This window comes from Platalea leucorodia (assembly GCF_965183815.1).
Source record: "Platalea leucorodia genome assembly, chromosome: 3".
Lineage (NCBI taxonomy): Eukaryota > Metazoa > Chordata > Aves > Pelecaniformes > Threskiornithidae > Platalea > Platalea leucorodia.
The window spans coordinates 54,026,245-54,040,933 of record NC_138825.1 but is presented as its reverse complement, the minus strand read 5'-3'; the positions used below and the strand labels follow the sequence as shown (position 1 = coordinate 54,040,933).

The window sequence follows — 14,689 nt, the reverse complement described above, 5'->3', positions numbered from 1 at the left end:
TATTACACATTGTCCTGACAACACAGTGCTAACTGTATACATTTTGCCCTGGTATGCCGCTAATTTCAGTGTAAAAGAATCAAATAGCAATAGCAGTGAAAAGTTACATCTGGCAAAACTCACCTTGGTACGGAGGAATTAGTGAAAGAAAAAGTGGCAAAAGTAGTATCCTAAACCTTGGATTTCCTGTTTTTCAGCAATGCTGTAATATGTCAAAGTGTTTATTTTTGTTTCTGCTTTTAAGAAATTTGCAAAATGAAGACTATGAATGCTAAGCGCTACTATTACATGAAGCTGCTAATAAAAGGAACAATTATGACTTACCCCAGTATGGTTCAATAATAAAGCCTTGTTTATTCTTTTATAAACAGTGCAGTTTTAAAACAGACAAACACTAACTTCAAGAGTTTGTCTTAAATATTTCATTGGCACTTTTTTAATGTTTATTTCATTGGCACTCTGTTATGCTTCAGAGAACACTTCACATGAAACATTTAGATGCTAGTTCATGAAGCAACTACCCTGTACACAATGCAATAATTCATATACTCTAGAGTAAACAACTTCTCTTCGGCAGAACTGGACTACATTAGCGTATCTGCAGATTTCACAAGACATGTACTAACTTGTGAAATTCTGAAGACGGAAGTATATAGAGCACTACAAGAAATCCTTCCTGACATGCCGTCATAGTTGCTTTTAATTTGTAATTTCCATACCATTTTCTCATCTAAGTATTAACATTTCCATTACCAGACTCCCATATATCATTGCCTTACATTGACACCTGCTGGAAGTGACTGGGATCGTAAACCATTCCTTTTTTCCTCAGTCAGTGTCTGATTTAACTCTACAGGCAGACCAACAATTCTACTTTCAGTAAACTAAGCACAGACATCTGAAAAAACTAAGCCGCGTGACTTTTTAACAAACAGAAAAACATACAATGTGTAATTTTAAGCTGCACAAAAATTCCCAAGGCTATCACTGCATGGATTCTCAATCAGAAAATATATTTTGATAACAGCCTCTGAGAATTTTTTTTTTTTACTGCCTCTTGGGTAGATTTAAACTCAACAAGTCCAACCATTTACTAGGCTCTCACGCTAATTAGCAAATAATGATTACTGCAAGAGTCACTAAATAGTTCTTGTTTGACAAACATTGTTACAAACAAGCTTATACTCAAAAATGTGACTAAACAGGTTTGAAAGCACTTTTAATATCCTAGTGCTTATGAAAAGACAATTCAAAACCATGTCTTTACATTAATGAAAAAAGATTTGCCTTATTCGCCAAAGCAAACAGGGCTGTTTAATGATAGAATTGATAAAGACAAGAATAACTGAGGCATGCTTGTTAAAATAGCTTGTATGTACACAAACTACTGTCTATCATTCTTCATAATGAACATACACTTCTCAGTACAGCTTTGTAAACAGAAGCACGCAGAAACACCCTTTTAAAAACAATGTGATTTTCCCCACATGCCAGAACTTCCTCTACAAGCTTCACTGTTAGGAACCAGCTACGGCATGATACCCTTTTCTTACTTGCAAACTCTACTATAGAGGTGAGATCTCTTTTACTTGATGTCATTTTTGTATTTCTCATAATAGAAAACACATTTCAGACTGAAGCAAGTATGATGAGTTACGGTGGCTTTGATTTATCGTTGGAACAAGACATGGTCATGCACTTTGGTTTTCACACACGTTGTATGCAAAACTCAGGCATAGTTTCACCAAAAAACACAGGCAGTTTTAAAGTATCACAAGCAGCAAGAATAAAAAACACAAGTTCAAAGGCAGCCAAATAGAATTTCTATTTGGTTATAAGGTTATATCAGTATACAGCTGAAGACCTCTCCAATTTTATATTTTTCTAAAGTTATGAAGCAGGATTCTTATATTAAAGTCCAATAACACACCACAATATGACCATTCCCTACAGACACCAACACCGCAGCAGTATTAACTCATGGACTTTACAGACCAGTTTGAAATTTATTATTGTGGGGTTTTTTTAATCTGGTGAGTGATCAACCTACTTAAAAAAATGATTTTTACCAGGTAGCTTAGATCATTACCACAGTATTAAAGTTCTGAACTACTGAACCTGTGCAAAAAAGCCAAGTAAACACAGTCTCAGTGGAAGCAGAAATAGTCAGCCACCAAAACAGGTAACAGCAAAAACACCCATATGAGCGGTTGCCTATGTAAGCATGCTTTTCCTCCAACTTTTCCTTATTTTTTTATCTCTGAAAGAACTCTATAAATACAGGCAGGTGAAGTCAAAATTTCATGGCTGCGTATTAGTCTGCTGAACCCATTCCGAATTAAAAGTTTCATAAAGCTCAAAAGCAAAAACACTCAACACGGAAAAACGCAGTTATTCTACCTAACAGGTATCCAGGAGTTAAAGTACTGCATTTACCAAGAATTAATCAACTCCTTTGGAAAAGGAAATGTGGTAGTATTTTACAAAAGATCATTGAATATTAACAGTTTCCTTCCAGACATTTAAATAGTAGGCAAGAGAGCACTTTTTTTAAAAAATGTATCACTCTGACAAGCACAGCGGTTTTTTGTATTGCATTCTTAAACAAAACATGCACATGAGAGCATGGCAGGCTTTAAAAACACACTAGATATCCTAGATACTTTTGACATGCATCCCATTCTTACTTTCTTTTCTTTTTATCTCAGCAAGTCAACAGTTAGCATTAGACACTCTCAAGATTTAGGGGTTACATTTCTTACCTTACAAAGCTTCTGGTAACGGGGAGAAGAAACTGCCATCCTCTGTAAACGATGCAACAACACCACAACTTTCTGCAGAGACGTTCTCACCACAGCCATCATTTTAAGTTTGCCACACTTCTGAAGACACCTCAGAATTTGCATTATAAATGAAGAGCAACTATCATTTCCTCCCGGTCACTGGACAATGATTTGCCAGCTTTCTGAGCATGCTCTCTTCCAGGACTGCTTTTGCGAGCCACAGGCTTTATACGTTTCAAAGGCAAAGGAGGTTGATATAGCATAAGTTTCTCTCCCAAAATAACCCCACGAAATAAATGCAAAAAAATAACAGCCTTCACGGATTCTTCTAACCGGTACTGCTCAGCTCTGCTTGTGCAGAGGGTAAATGAAGTTGTTGAGCAGCCGAGCGTCTGCCACCGTTCAGGAGTGCACTAAATATCCAGGAAAGGTTATTAATTTAAGCCTGAAAGCTGCAGGAACAAAAAAGGAATTCCTTCAGGAAGACGGCTCCAGTGTATCACAACAGTTGTTCTCCCATAGTAGCTGCTTTCTATCGGCAGACTGAGCATTTGCTCCCTCACTCTGGGGAAGGATGCTCTCGCTCTCAGACTAAACGCAGCTCTGGCAGAGCTGTAGAGTGAGTGAATAACAGACTGTGTTATAAATCTTCAGAGAGGAACAGAGGGATACCTGCCCTAATTATATCAGCCATACGTTAAAGGCTAATAAATCACACAGGCGCTTCTCAAAACTAGATTACCCAATACAAAAGGAAAAGACGCAGGGGGTAAACCCCCCTGCTGTGAAAACTCTCTTAAAGCTAATTTAGTCAAAGGGATCTCAAAGGATTCTCACTTGCGCCAGAAAGTAGGAATGTTTTTCAGGAGCCATTTCCAATTAAAATCTTTCCCTGAATGACTTATTAGGACAAGAAAGAATAGGGTTTTGACAAATTAAAAGCATACAGTTGCACCACCACCCCTTTTTCTAGCCATCCTTGAATCCAAAGAGCTAACATCATTTTGATGTTTTTCCCATGACAAAGCAGAATTATTTAAGCCATGTAAGGATGGCAGTAGGACATTCAAGAGCATGGAAGTGTTTTGCTACCAGTGAGGCACTCCCAATGCAATACAGCTATTTCTTATTACTTCCAAAGATGCTATGATGAATCTACTTAAATCTGTATTAGAGGGGCTGCTGTAGCAAAGGTTTAGGGAGGCCATTATCAACACAGTAGGTGGTAGACACCATTACAAGTAATCCTATTTTTTAATGTGCATATTGCCACATGAACAGGTACATACACATTTCAAACACATCAATCAGCACAGTATGGAGGCACCAACTACAGGTAGCGTGACACGTTCATATGATCCTAGATAATGCACAGCTTGGATGCCAGTGCATTATACACTGGTTTGCCTCTTCTCAGGCACCTTCCACCAGAGAGGATGAATGCCAGGTACAGATTCTTCATATGGGACATTTAAAAACTCTTCCCATCCAACTCTGCTAACACAACCTTTTCATCCTTATTTTTAGAACTGAATCAATATTTCTACTAGTCCTCAGGGAAACCCCTTTTACCTGTACTCCGTTTTGTTCTGGATCTGTGCAGCACCAGTGACATCATCATTTTGAGGAAACAGCCTTCAAATTCCACTCCGTATATAGAAATCTTACCACACATTCTCCACCTTGCCAGACTCACCTTCTTTCCTCATCTCCACCACTCATTTGAACCATTCCCCTGTACTCCGTTGCTCCTGGCTTATATCTACTCTTCTCTCTCACCACAAATCTGTTCCTTTAACCTACCAGCTCTAGCCTACCATCATTAGCTGATATGCTGTTACCAAACATCTTTTGAGGAAACCTATGAAGCAGCACAAGTCCAAAACCAGAGGCATTCAGAAATAACGGCAGGAGTTCAAACCTCTTCTGTGTAAGACAGAACCCACAGTCCGCACCTGCCGCCTCCTTTCAGTTCTGCTTTTTTCCTTCCCAGCTAATATACAAGTTTGAATCAAGCAGTGAGACAAACAAACAGCCCACCACTAGCCACGTTGATTTTAATTTACAATAAAACAAAACTTTCAAATTATTTTGAACAATTTTTGTCCTGTAGATACAGGACTTCACGCACATTGACCCGGCATTACTTCTTACTGTTTTCTAGCTCATTTTCTGAATCTTGCTTCAAATTAGGTTTTCACCTCTTTCAGGTGGCTGCTATACATTTTGCAACACAGAGTGGAGTGTTTCGGCACTAACCTGAAAGGAAAGTCTTCTGCAACATTTAGATACTGAAAGAATGATTTAAAGACTGATGCTATAACTGCAAATTTCCTCCTTTTCAAAAAAGAGATCATTACCGCACTCAAAGTTTGGATTATTTGCATAGTACTATTGTTAGCCTCAGATGTCGCAACGGAAGGCAAGACAAGGCTTCACCAGTGCCCAGACCACTGACTCCGCTGTAGAGTAACCTGAGCTGCAGCCAAACAAGTTAGCCCCAAAATGTAATGGAGGATAGTCCTCCCACGCACACACACAGATGCCAGTTTAACAGATGATCCTATTTTGAAAATGCACGACATACAACAACAACAAGAAAAAATTCATCATGTTTTGTCTACATTCAGCACATATTTCACCTAAAGTGATCACACCTTAAACTCTACTATAGTAAAGTTTTACTCAATGCACAGGCCTTGCGGGCAGAGGCATCTTCACACGGAGCAGAGAAAGTCACAAGCCCTGCATTCTTCTTCTAACCATTTAGAAGAAATATTTCTTCACATATTCAACAAAGCACAAAGAGAAGAACACTGTTATTTTATACCACTCTACAGGGGAAGAAAAGGAAATGAACTTTGTTTAATTAGATATTAAGCTTAAGAACTTGCAAGGGAGTGGGCTTGATTTTTTTAAGGTAGAGCAAGATATTAGAGCTTCATTTAGTTTTCATAAGTTCATTTCAACAAATATTTGAAGACAAACGTTGATTTTTGGAGTGTTTGCCAGTGTCATGATATGAATGTCTTTAGTTATATTTCAAGCAAGACTGAAATATGGTAGGGGAAAAAGTCAATTTCGGAAGCCATTACGCTACGACAGTCTTTGACTTGATCTACCTAATTTCCTTTGGTAGTTGAAAAAAAGCTCACAACATTAAGCAAAGTCATCGCTAAGTTAAGTGATTATGCTTCATACGCACAGTGTGTAGAAGCATACAGTCACAGAAAAAGATGGAAAATATCAGGTAATGGGATGCTGAACAAGTGGAGGCCATGCCCAAGCACCTACATCTGCCTTCTCAATGGGTACAAGCTAGGACAATGGGCATGGTCAAGAGCTGGATATAGACCTTCTCCACACATCAGGCAGTCTTGCCCAGCAGTTCTCCCCTCACACATCACAACTCTGGCAATTTTAACCAGACTGCAGCACAATGAAGGAGGGCAAACAGTCTTCCCTGACCAAGGTGCTTCACAGCTGCATAGAGCCAACAAGCAAACTGTAAAACAACAGCTTCATCTTGGTGTGACTGACTACACAGAATGCAAGGTAATGCAGAAATAAGCCTATTTACACACTGCACTGCCTCACGTTGTTGGGTTCCTGTGGCCCCGTTTTAGCTCTTCCACCTCCACTACTCTAGTTGTTTGGGGTTTTTTTGCCAATGAAGTATAATATTAAACTTCTAGCTGTTGCCATTACAGACTAGTCTCAGCACTTCACAAAGAGCCACATCTCTACAGATGAGTTACCTGACTGACCAGAATGTTATAAACATTGGTGAGTGACGTGTCATCTTCAACAGACACAAGCTTCAACAATATATTGTTCTCTGCATTATGATTACAGTGAGCAGCTTGCTATCAGATACTTCAAACTGTCTCATTTCATTTAAATTCAATGTAGGTATGTTCAGATTAACAGCACTACTGAAAGCAGCACTTTTTTCATTATAAGCTGTTCAAACCCCATGAACTTAGGCTACAGACGACATTATTCCAAACCCAGAGTGCAGGATTTAGTAACTGATCTAGCCGCCCAGTTCTGTGCATATCAAAATAACTGTCCTAAATAAGACAATCTAATTGAAGGAAAAAATATATTAAAACATTCAGGAGAAAGATGACACATGAACAGCGTTCACATCAGGTAAACAGGACAAAGGAAATTCATGTATCATAGAAACACAAAATCCTTTTAGCCAATGACGTTCAACCTTTTGCTGCCACAGACCCAAAGATATTAATTTTTAAAAGAGCTGTCAGGTCTCCACACCCTTTCCTCCTATTTTCCCTCAACACACTGTACCCTTAATGCAGGCTGAACCCAGCTCATCTCTCTCCCTCCTACCTCCCCAAAGGAGATGTACGAGATGTGCAAAAGCAGGAACAGCCAGACGATGTGGTACTCAGCTAGTCCGTGCTTCTTAAACGGGGAGAAGGGATCTCCCTTCTAGATTTTAGACAAGCTAGGGTGTCCATATATTAAAAACGACTGTCAGTGGTGTCAGTTTCCTGCTCAGTATTTCTCAGGTTTCCAGTCTGTGGCCTGTACAGGAAGGAATGCCAGCTGGGGAGCTGCTGGGCAGCAGGAGAGGGAGAAGAGGTGATCCAAGCACAATAGCTTCTTGGATTGCTGGAAAAGCAGGAGGAAGGCGGCAGGCAGGGATAGGAGACAGTGCAGCCCAGGAAGGCTTTACTTGGAGGAAAGTAGATTAAATTGTTTGGTTGGACAATCACACAACATGACTTGGTTTAATCAAGTATACACTTCCTGAACACAGTCACCCTCCAAGGACATTTAAGAGCCCTCAGTGCCACAGATGCCCACAAAATATGTAATTCAAACCTTAGGAAGAGAAATCTCTTTCCTTCACACACACCTGACTTCCAAAATACTGGTTTTTAAACACCTTTCAGTAGGCTGCAGGTTTTCCCACTCTAGTAGATAGCCCTCCTTTATAACATTTGCCATTAAGAAAAAGCATGAATAACAGCAGTATTATTTAGTTTCTCACCTGCATTTGCTTTCTGAGTTCCCTTATGCAGGCACTGTCCTGAGCAGTGTTCTCACGCTGGGAAGCATCTGCTAGAACATTAACTGTCGTCTCTGCCTCTTGAAGCCACTTGAGGAAGCTCTCCAGATCCTTGTGTGAGGCCTGTACTGTCTTCAGCTCTGTCTCCAAGAAATTCTGCCTATCAACAGCTCTGAAAACAAGACAAGTATCAGAACATTCTCCCATAACATACATCATTACACACATCATAATGAAACTACTAAAAGGAAATCTAAAAAAGTTCTCTCTATTAAGAAACTATACATCTGTCACAGCTTGTTTTACCATTATTTATGTCACTGTTTCTCTGGTTATTGTAACTACAGCTACCCACAGATGTTCTGTTATCTAGGTCACAGCCCTTTTTAAAAAGGCATGTGGAAGAAACAAAGTTATTAATTAAAAACCTAGCTTTTCCTTTTTGAGTATTACCATCATGGACTTCTTACGCTACCCTAGACGGTAGAAGTGTTATTCCCATGTGTGAAAAGCGTGAATGCTTTTCCTCATCAACAAAAACCATGCGGAGTAGAAGCACTGAGGGTTTGGGGGATTTTTTCCTTCCTCTTTTACAGTGAGCAGAAACATTTCCCTAAATTTGCAAGGGTTAAAGTGCTGAGGGATGAAAAGTCAAATACCTGATTCTCTCTGCTACAAGACAAGACTTTTGATGCCATCATTCAAACAAACAGAATAATACACTGCCATCATAACAGTCAAGCCATGCTCAACACACTTAAATCTAAAAAGAGACTGGCAGAATATAGTCCAAATTTTCAATCAATCTAACAGATCTCTGGTTGGTGCAAACACAAAAGTTTGTTTGTAAGATGATTTTTTAAGATGTAAGGAACTCATTTAAAACCTTTGGATTATATTGTTGGTATGCAACTTCAAAAGATTTCTTAAAAAAAAGATCACATTATACTTCTGGATAACAGAACTATTTCCTTGCCATTGAACTCAGATGGGAAACTGTTACAGTCAGCAATTTTAAAAGCTCTGATTAACAATGTTAATTAAAGCACGATAAGCTAAATTTCATCCATTTGAGGCTGTTATTCTGCAGTATCCCTTTTCTCAAAATCAGGACACAAGAAAGAAAAAAGCTGTCCCACACCAGCACACTCTACACAAATCCCTAACAGGGCCACCATCTAGAATGCTGCTGCTAAATAAGTAGGAAGTTCAATTTTATTTTTCACATCAAGTACTAACCATATCATAAGATTTCAGGGGTAAAGTGATATTTAATTTCAAGTAAGACAAGGCCAAAACACTCAGCATTTGATACTTTCACATGAATTGAACATGTTTCTCCAGATAGGCCCGTCAAACTTGTGTCTTCTGCCTTCTCCTATTCTACTTAGGCTTTCTGTCCTCCTTGTCATGCTGTGGCAACAGTACTGATCAGCCATATTAGGGAATCACTGTGTTTAGAGTCACGAATTTCAAAAGTAGTTAAATATTCTTTTTAGAGAAGAAGCTGCAGGTGTTCAGTACCATTTAGGATGACTTCTCAAAGCAGGTATTCTGGTTTACTAGCACATCAGAAAAGACAGATGCAAGGAAAATCTGTTTTCCTTCAAGGGCAGTAAGGAAATCTCATGCAACCCCAATTCTGCCAGGCTTACATTCCTAAGTATTAGCATAACCAACTGAATTTTCTCGAGACTACTTGCAAAGAGATAGTGTTGCAGTCCCCTACTTTAGGAGCTCAGGTCTTATGTTACTTGTTCATAATTGCTTTATCCACAATAAGAGTGTGTGAATCATTCCTGACTTCATGCTTGCCCAAGTTTTGGCTACCGATAAATGACTAGCAGGGCAAGAAGCTTCATTCTTGCTTCTCACTTGAAGCTCTGGAATGCTTCACTCACTCTTGAGAAAAAAAATATTCAGTAGCATGCTGGGGATTACAAATGGTTTGATAGATATTGCCTAGAAAAGATAATAAGCACCAGCTCAAAAATTAGAGCACACCAAGGAACTGCGAGAAAAACGTAAAGTAAAAGCAGTTATGAGCTCTAACTTCAAAACCCTCTCCCTCTGCAGGGATTTTCTTCCCTAGCAGGGGGTTAAGGCCAAAGGTGGAAGAACAGGAGTGACAACAGGAAGAACAGACTGGTAATAAAGGTGACCTTCAAAGAAAAAGAAATGCCCCAAAGGATGAAACACTAAGTGACCCAGATCTCTAAGTCTAAGTACTGATGTACTAGATGGGAATGTACAAATGGGAACTTTGTAGCTAATAACATTCATTGAAGAATGTCGTCTTCAGCCTAAAGTTTTAATTTCTCAAACTTTCTGCTTGGTTGAAATAAAAGGAAAGAATGAAATTCTATTACAGTCCCACTGCTGTTGTGATATTTGAACTAAAGCTGAAAATCATTCCTTTCACTAAATACATACTCCAGCAGCATAAATTAACAGATTTACAATCTTAGAACATTTTCTGAGATTACACGGGTGCTTTTAAAGAGGACCTGTAGAGCAGTAGCAAGCAACACTTTCACAGCACAGAAACAAATACTTTCATTTCCTTTCAGTAAAGGCCATAGGTGTAAAATAGAAAATGATGGAGAATTCTGTACTGCAGATTAACGACTACTCCATGCTATAACAAAATTACTCAGATTTTCAAAGAATTCTATTACAATTAGAACAGCCTCAAAAGACAGAGGGTCCTGCCAGGATGTAAGAATTAAATGTAATGAGAACCTGGAGAATCCTTTACAAATGCAGCTAACTTCACTTAACACAGTGATAGTGGAGAAGATCTAAGCAGATTCTATTAGCAAAGACACATTCAAGAAAAAGAAAATTGTAACTCTACTATTTAAGTTCCCATGGCACTGTTTCAGGTTTCTGTTCCATGCAATTATTTTTTCAGATTTAAACTAAAAATCTGCAATGCATGCAAGCGTGTGATAAAAAGAAAGTCAGAAAATAACATCCGAGACAGTACAGACAGCAACTATAATCTATTACTGAGGCAGCAAAAACACACAGAATTACTACAGTTTCACCCTAAAGTATAAAAATAGAACATAAAGAGCCACTGGGCAGAATGTCCAATTTACACCATGTCAAGCCGGAGAGCTTCAATCTCTTAATGCCAAGAGTTTTAAAATAAGCTCCTTCAACTTTACATGCCATGGCTACAGTCTTCCTGGCAGTGTTCTCGTGCTATTCAGGACTGTGATTCTCGCCGGTGATGTTACTCAGGTCCCCTTCCACAACCTCCAAGCATGCGAACAAACTGGTGTTTTAAAGCATTACGCTATAAATACTGATCTGCACTTATAAAAGCCATAGGGCCACATGTGTGCTCCATGTATAACCCCTGCATGTTCTGAGATTTGCCACATGAAGTAAGCCTTGTCATTCAAGGTTCACTAGTATTTCTATTTATTGCATTTAAAGCAAGTATAAAAACCTTCATTCCCTTGAAAAGGTGCTTTCACTGCACATTGATGAGTGGTCAGGAAGGGCCATTTCAAGAGATGACCTCATCACTATGACCTAGTTCAGAAAAAGTAGAAGTAAAGAACCAAGGAAATTTTGTCATATGCCAAAGCCTTTCCCACAGTCTACTGGAAGTTTTCGAAAGAACCATGAAAAGAAGTTGTCCGCATCACATAGAATAATTATGAAATGTTTTACTCACTTGAAAAATCCTACCTTATGTCTCAAAACATTTAGAGATTAACAAATTTTTATTCTCTCTCAAATGATCACATGGAAGAAGCCATACAAAGGTTTGTCTATTTTGTACCTCATCTCTCAATGGACATAACCAGGCAACCAGCTGCCACATCAAAAGCACAAAATGACACAGGTACCATTTTCCTCCAAAGAAGGATAAGACGACATTCTACTCTGCTTCCTTCATGACCTACTTCTTGCCACTGTGAAGTTCTCTTCCTCTCACTGCCCAAGATATAACATCAACTTCAGAGCCTTTATTACCTAGGATTTTTATTCCCTTAACTGACATCTCATTACAAAAGCAGTTGCCTCCTTTTACACACACATATATGCACCCATACGTACAGACTTTGGTTGTCATCTCTCTCACTCCCATATACACAGGATCAATTTTCTCTTCTGTCCCTCTAACCACAAAGCACATCATCCTTTAAGCTGCAGGCACTGAGTCAGACACTATTCTAAATGTTAATTGTCTATCAAATACTAAAAAGAACTGCAGAGATTAAATTACCTTGCAGGAAAAAAATATCATGCATAGGGAAATACCATATTTTCATTAAGACATATTTGCAAATATGTCTTAATAGGGGATGAATAGAAAGAAGTAAGTTTCAAGTAAGTCTCACTTCCTATAGCCCAAGTATTTTCTAGATGGGAGTGCTAGAAGCATCGCACTCAGGAACCCAAGGCGCAGCCCCATTCAGGGAAAGTTTCCATTAGATGAAAGGCCATAATGAATTAACGCGTTGGAAGACCAAGCTGAACACTTACAGCCTTATGAAAAGAAAGCACAGCAACAAACTACAAATACATAAAGCATACAAGCATCAAGGAACAGGAGAGGAACCAAAGACACTTACAGAATAATAGCCACAGGCAAACCTGAGACCAAACATGCAAGAAGTACTTTTTTACCCCTCTCCTTAAACAAAACACCACATCAATGGGAAATCATACAGAAGCCTTCCATGGTGAACTGGGGGAATTTCCATCATCAAAACTCAGAACAGCTTCACTGTAACTGACTGATTACCCACAGTAGCCCTAAATGCTGCAGTAAAGCAGAGAAGAGGCTGCAATACCCATGTATACACAGGATACAAGTTTAAGACACAAAACGCTACTTATAGAGTGAAACCTTGTAATTACCTTTGGTTCAGATTAACCCAACAAGTGTTCATTTGGTCAGTGGTTTCCTTCACCCTCCTTGTGTCATCATCGCGATACTCTCGAAGAAGTTTATTAGAAAGATCATTGAATGCAGCTACCGTGATGTCACCTCTATGCAAATCCTGTACTAACAGCTAAAAAGCAATTCCAGAATGAGACAAAGTAAAATAAAAATTAGACTATTTTTCATATTATGCATTGTATCATAAAACCCTCCTTTTTGTCTTTTTTTTTTTAAACAAAAAATGTGCGTATTTTTCATCTAGAAGAAAAATCTTTAAAAAGAAAATCTACAGATACTAAGTGTCCTGACAATGAACCAATCAAAACACAAATAGGTGAGGAAAAATTATATTTGCCAGAACCGCCAAAGGCTAGAAAAATCCTCTTCTGTGCTTTACTGGCAACAGAAGTAAAAACACTTCCATATTTTTAGTCGCATGAATAAATTTAAATTATGATACTAGTGATGTAAGCGGCAGCTAAAAGTGGCATAAATGAAGTGTGCAGCATGAGAACTTGATTTCATTGTTTTGTGGTTCTTTTTTGTTTTTAAATGAAGAAAATACATTAGATGTGTTTGCTTATTGTAGCAGGATATTCTTATGGCGCTTTGACTTTACAGAATTCTGAACTCAAGATTACTTCTAAATCAAAAAATATATTTGTATATATATACGTCCAGTTGTATCTTCAATCTCCGTACCGTATGTTTGGGCATAGGTCTACTTTCACTTAAGAAAGCAAAGTAGACCTAAGAGTCCATTTCCAATCCCCTGCTCACGTACAGAAAGACTATGAGAAGCATGCAATTTTACTGTTTACTGAAATAGCTATGGATCAGTGAGGAATTCTCACTATCATACTCCCTGCTTCTTTCCATACCCAGCTGCACCCCTACATTGTCCCTCCATGAATACATACATATGTGTGTGTATATAATAGAGTTTTGAACTCTATTATAGCCCTGTTCTAAATACTATAATATAATGTTCTAAATACTATAATAACTCTATTATTTTTGAACTATTATAGCCCTGTTCTAAATACTACACTGATAAGAGCCCCTCCTTGCTGATTTGTCTCTTTAGTTCTCATCCTGTGCCACCTACAGCCTGCCTTTTTTCTGACAGCCACCAGGACAAAGGACATCAGACTTATTGATTTATCACAGCAGGTCTGCTGTGATATGAAAAGCAGCAAAGGTTGCATGGAATTGGAAAAAAGTGTTGAATACACCTGGCACCCATCAGAAGTGAAATTCAGGATAATTTTAAATACTTTGTTCCATTCCTGGATTTACTAAACTACTGTTAACAGGTTTCTATGAAGTAATACATGCTACATTCTGTGGCTGTATAATTAAACTTCTATTGGTCTGAGGTTCAAGCTTTTTGCATAACATCATTTATTTGATGCTACACTATACCCATTTCAACTACACTTACAAAAAGACACACATGCACACATGCCACCTGTTTCCCTCCCAGAAAGTGACTCTCAGGAAGTCTGATAGATTAAAAAAAAAAAAAAAAGAGAGACAAATTTAGAATGTATCATGCCCAAAAAGAGACAGAACTGCCAAATCAGTCTTACAACTAAACAGCATATTCACATATCAATTGAATCCAGTAGCATGACATAGACTGAGGACTCTGGTAGGGGGGAAAAAAGTGTAGATGGTCTTACTTTGTTGTCTGAAATCTGTTTGGCAAGCATCTCTTTTGGGGCCTGCAGGAGCATACGCAGACGGATCTCACACTGCTCCATGAGGTGCTCCATTTCTTGCCTCTGCTCATCCCACTGCATGCTATCTGTCAGCATGTACTTCAGCTGCTGCTGCCGCACCTCCACACCATGCTGGGTATTGTCCCACTGGTTCTTCACCTTCTCCACTGTGGAGGACAATACATAATATGAAAAACCTGAGGCAAACAAACAAGTAGCCATAACTACCACT

At 38.7% G+C, this 14,689-nt stretch overlaps 1 protein-coding gene across 6 annotated transcripts in view; it reads right to left on the bottom strand.

Moving 5' to 3' along the window:
• Positions 1-14,689, bottom strand: part of UTRN (utrophin) — a gene marked incomplete at its 5' end in the record, with an annotated part of 401,089 nt that overhangs the window by 214,828 nt on the left and 171,572 nt on the right. For all 6 annotated transcript variants that reach the window (XM_082306872.1, XM_082306874.1, XM_082306873.1 and 3 more), the window contains 3 exons: positions 7,807-7,996; positions 12,709-12,863; positions 14,419-14,624. In XM_082306872.1, coding sequence (XP_082162998.1) covers positions 7,807-7,996; positions 12,709-12,863; positions 14,419-14,624 — 551 coding nt within the window. The remainder of the gene's footprint in view (positions 1-7,806; positions 7,997-12,708; positions 12,864-14,418; positions 14,625-14,689) is intronic.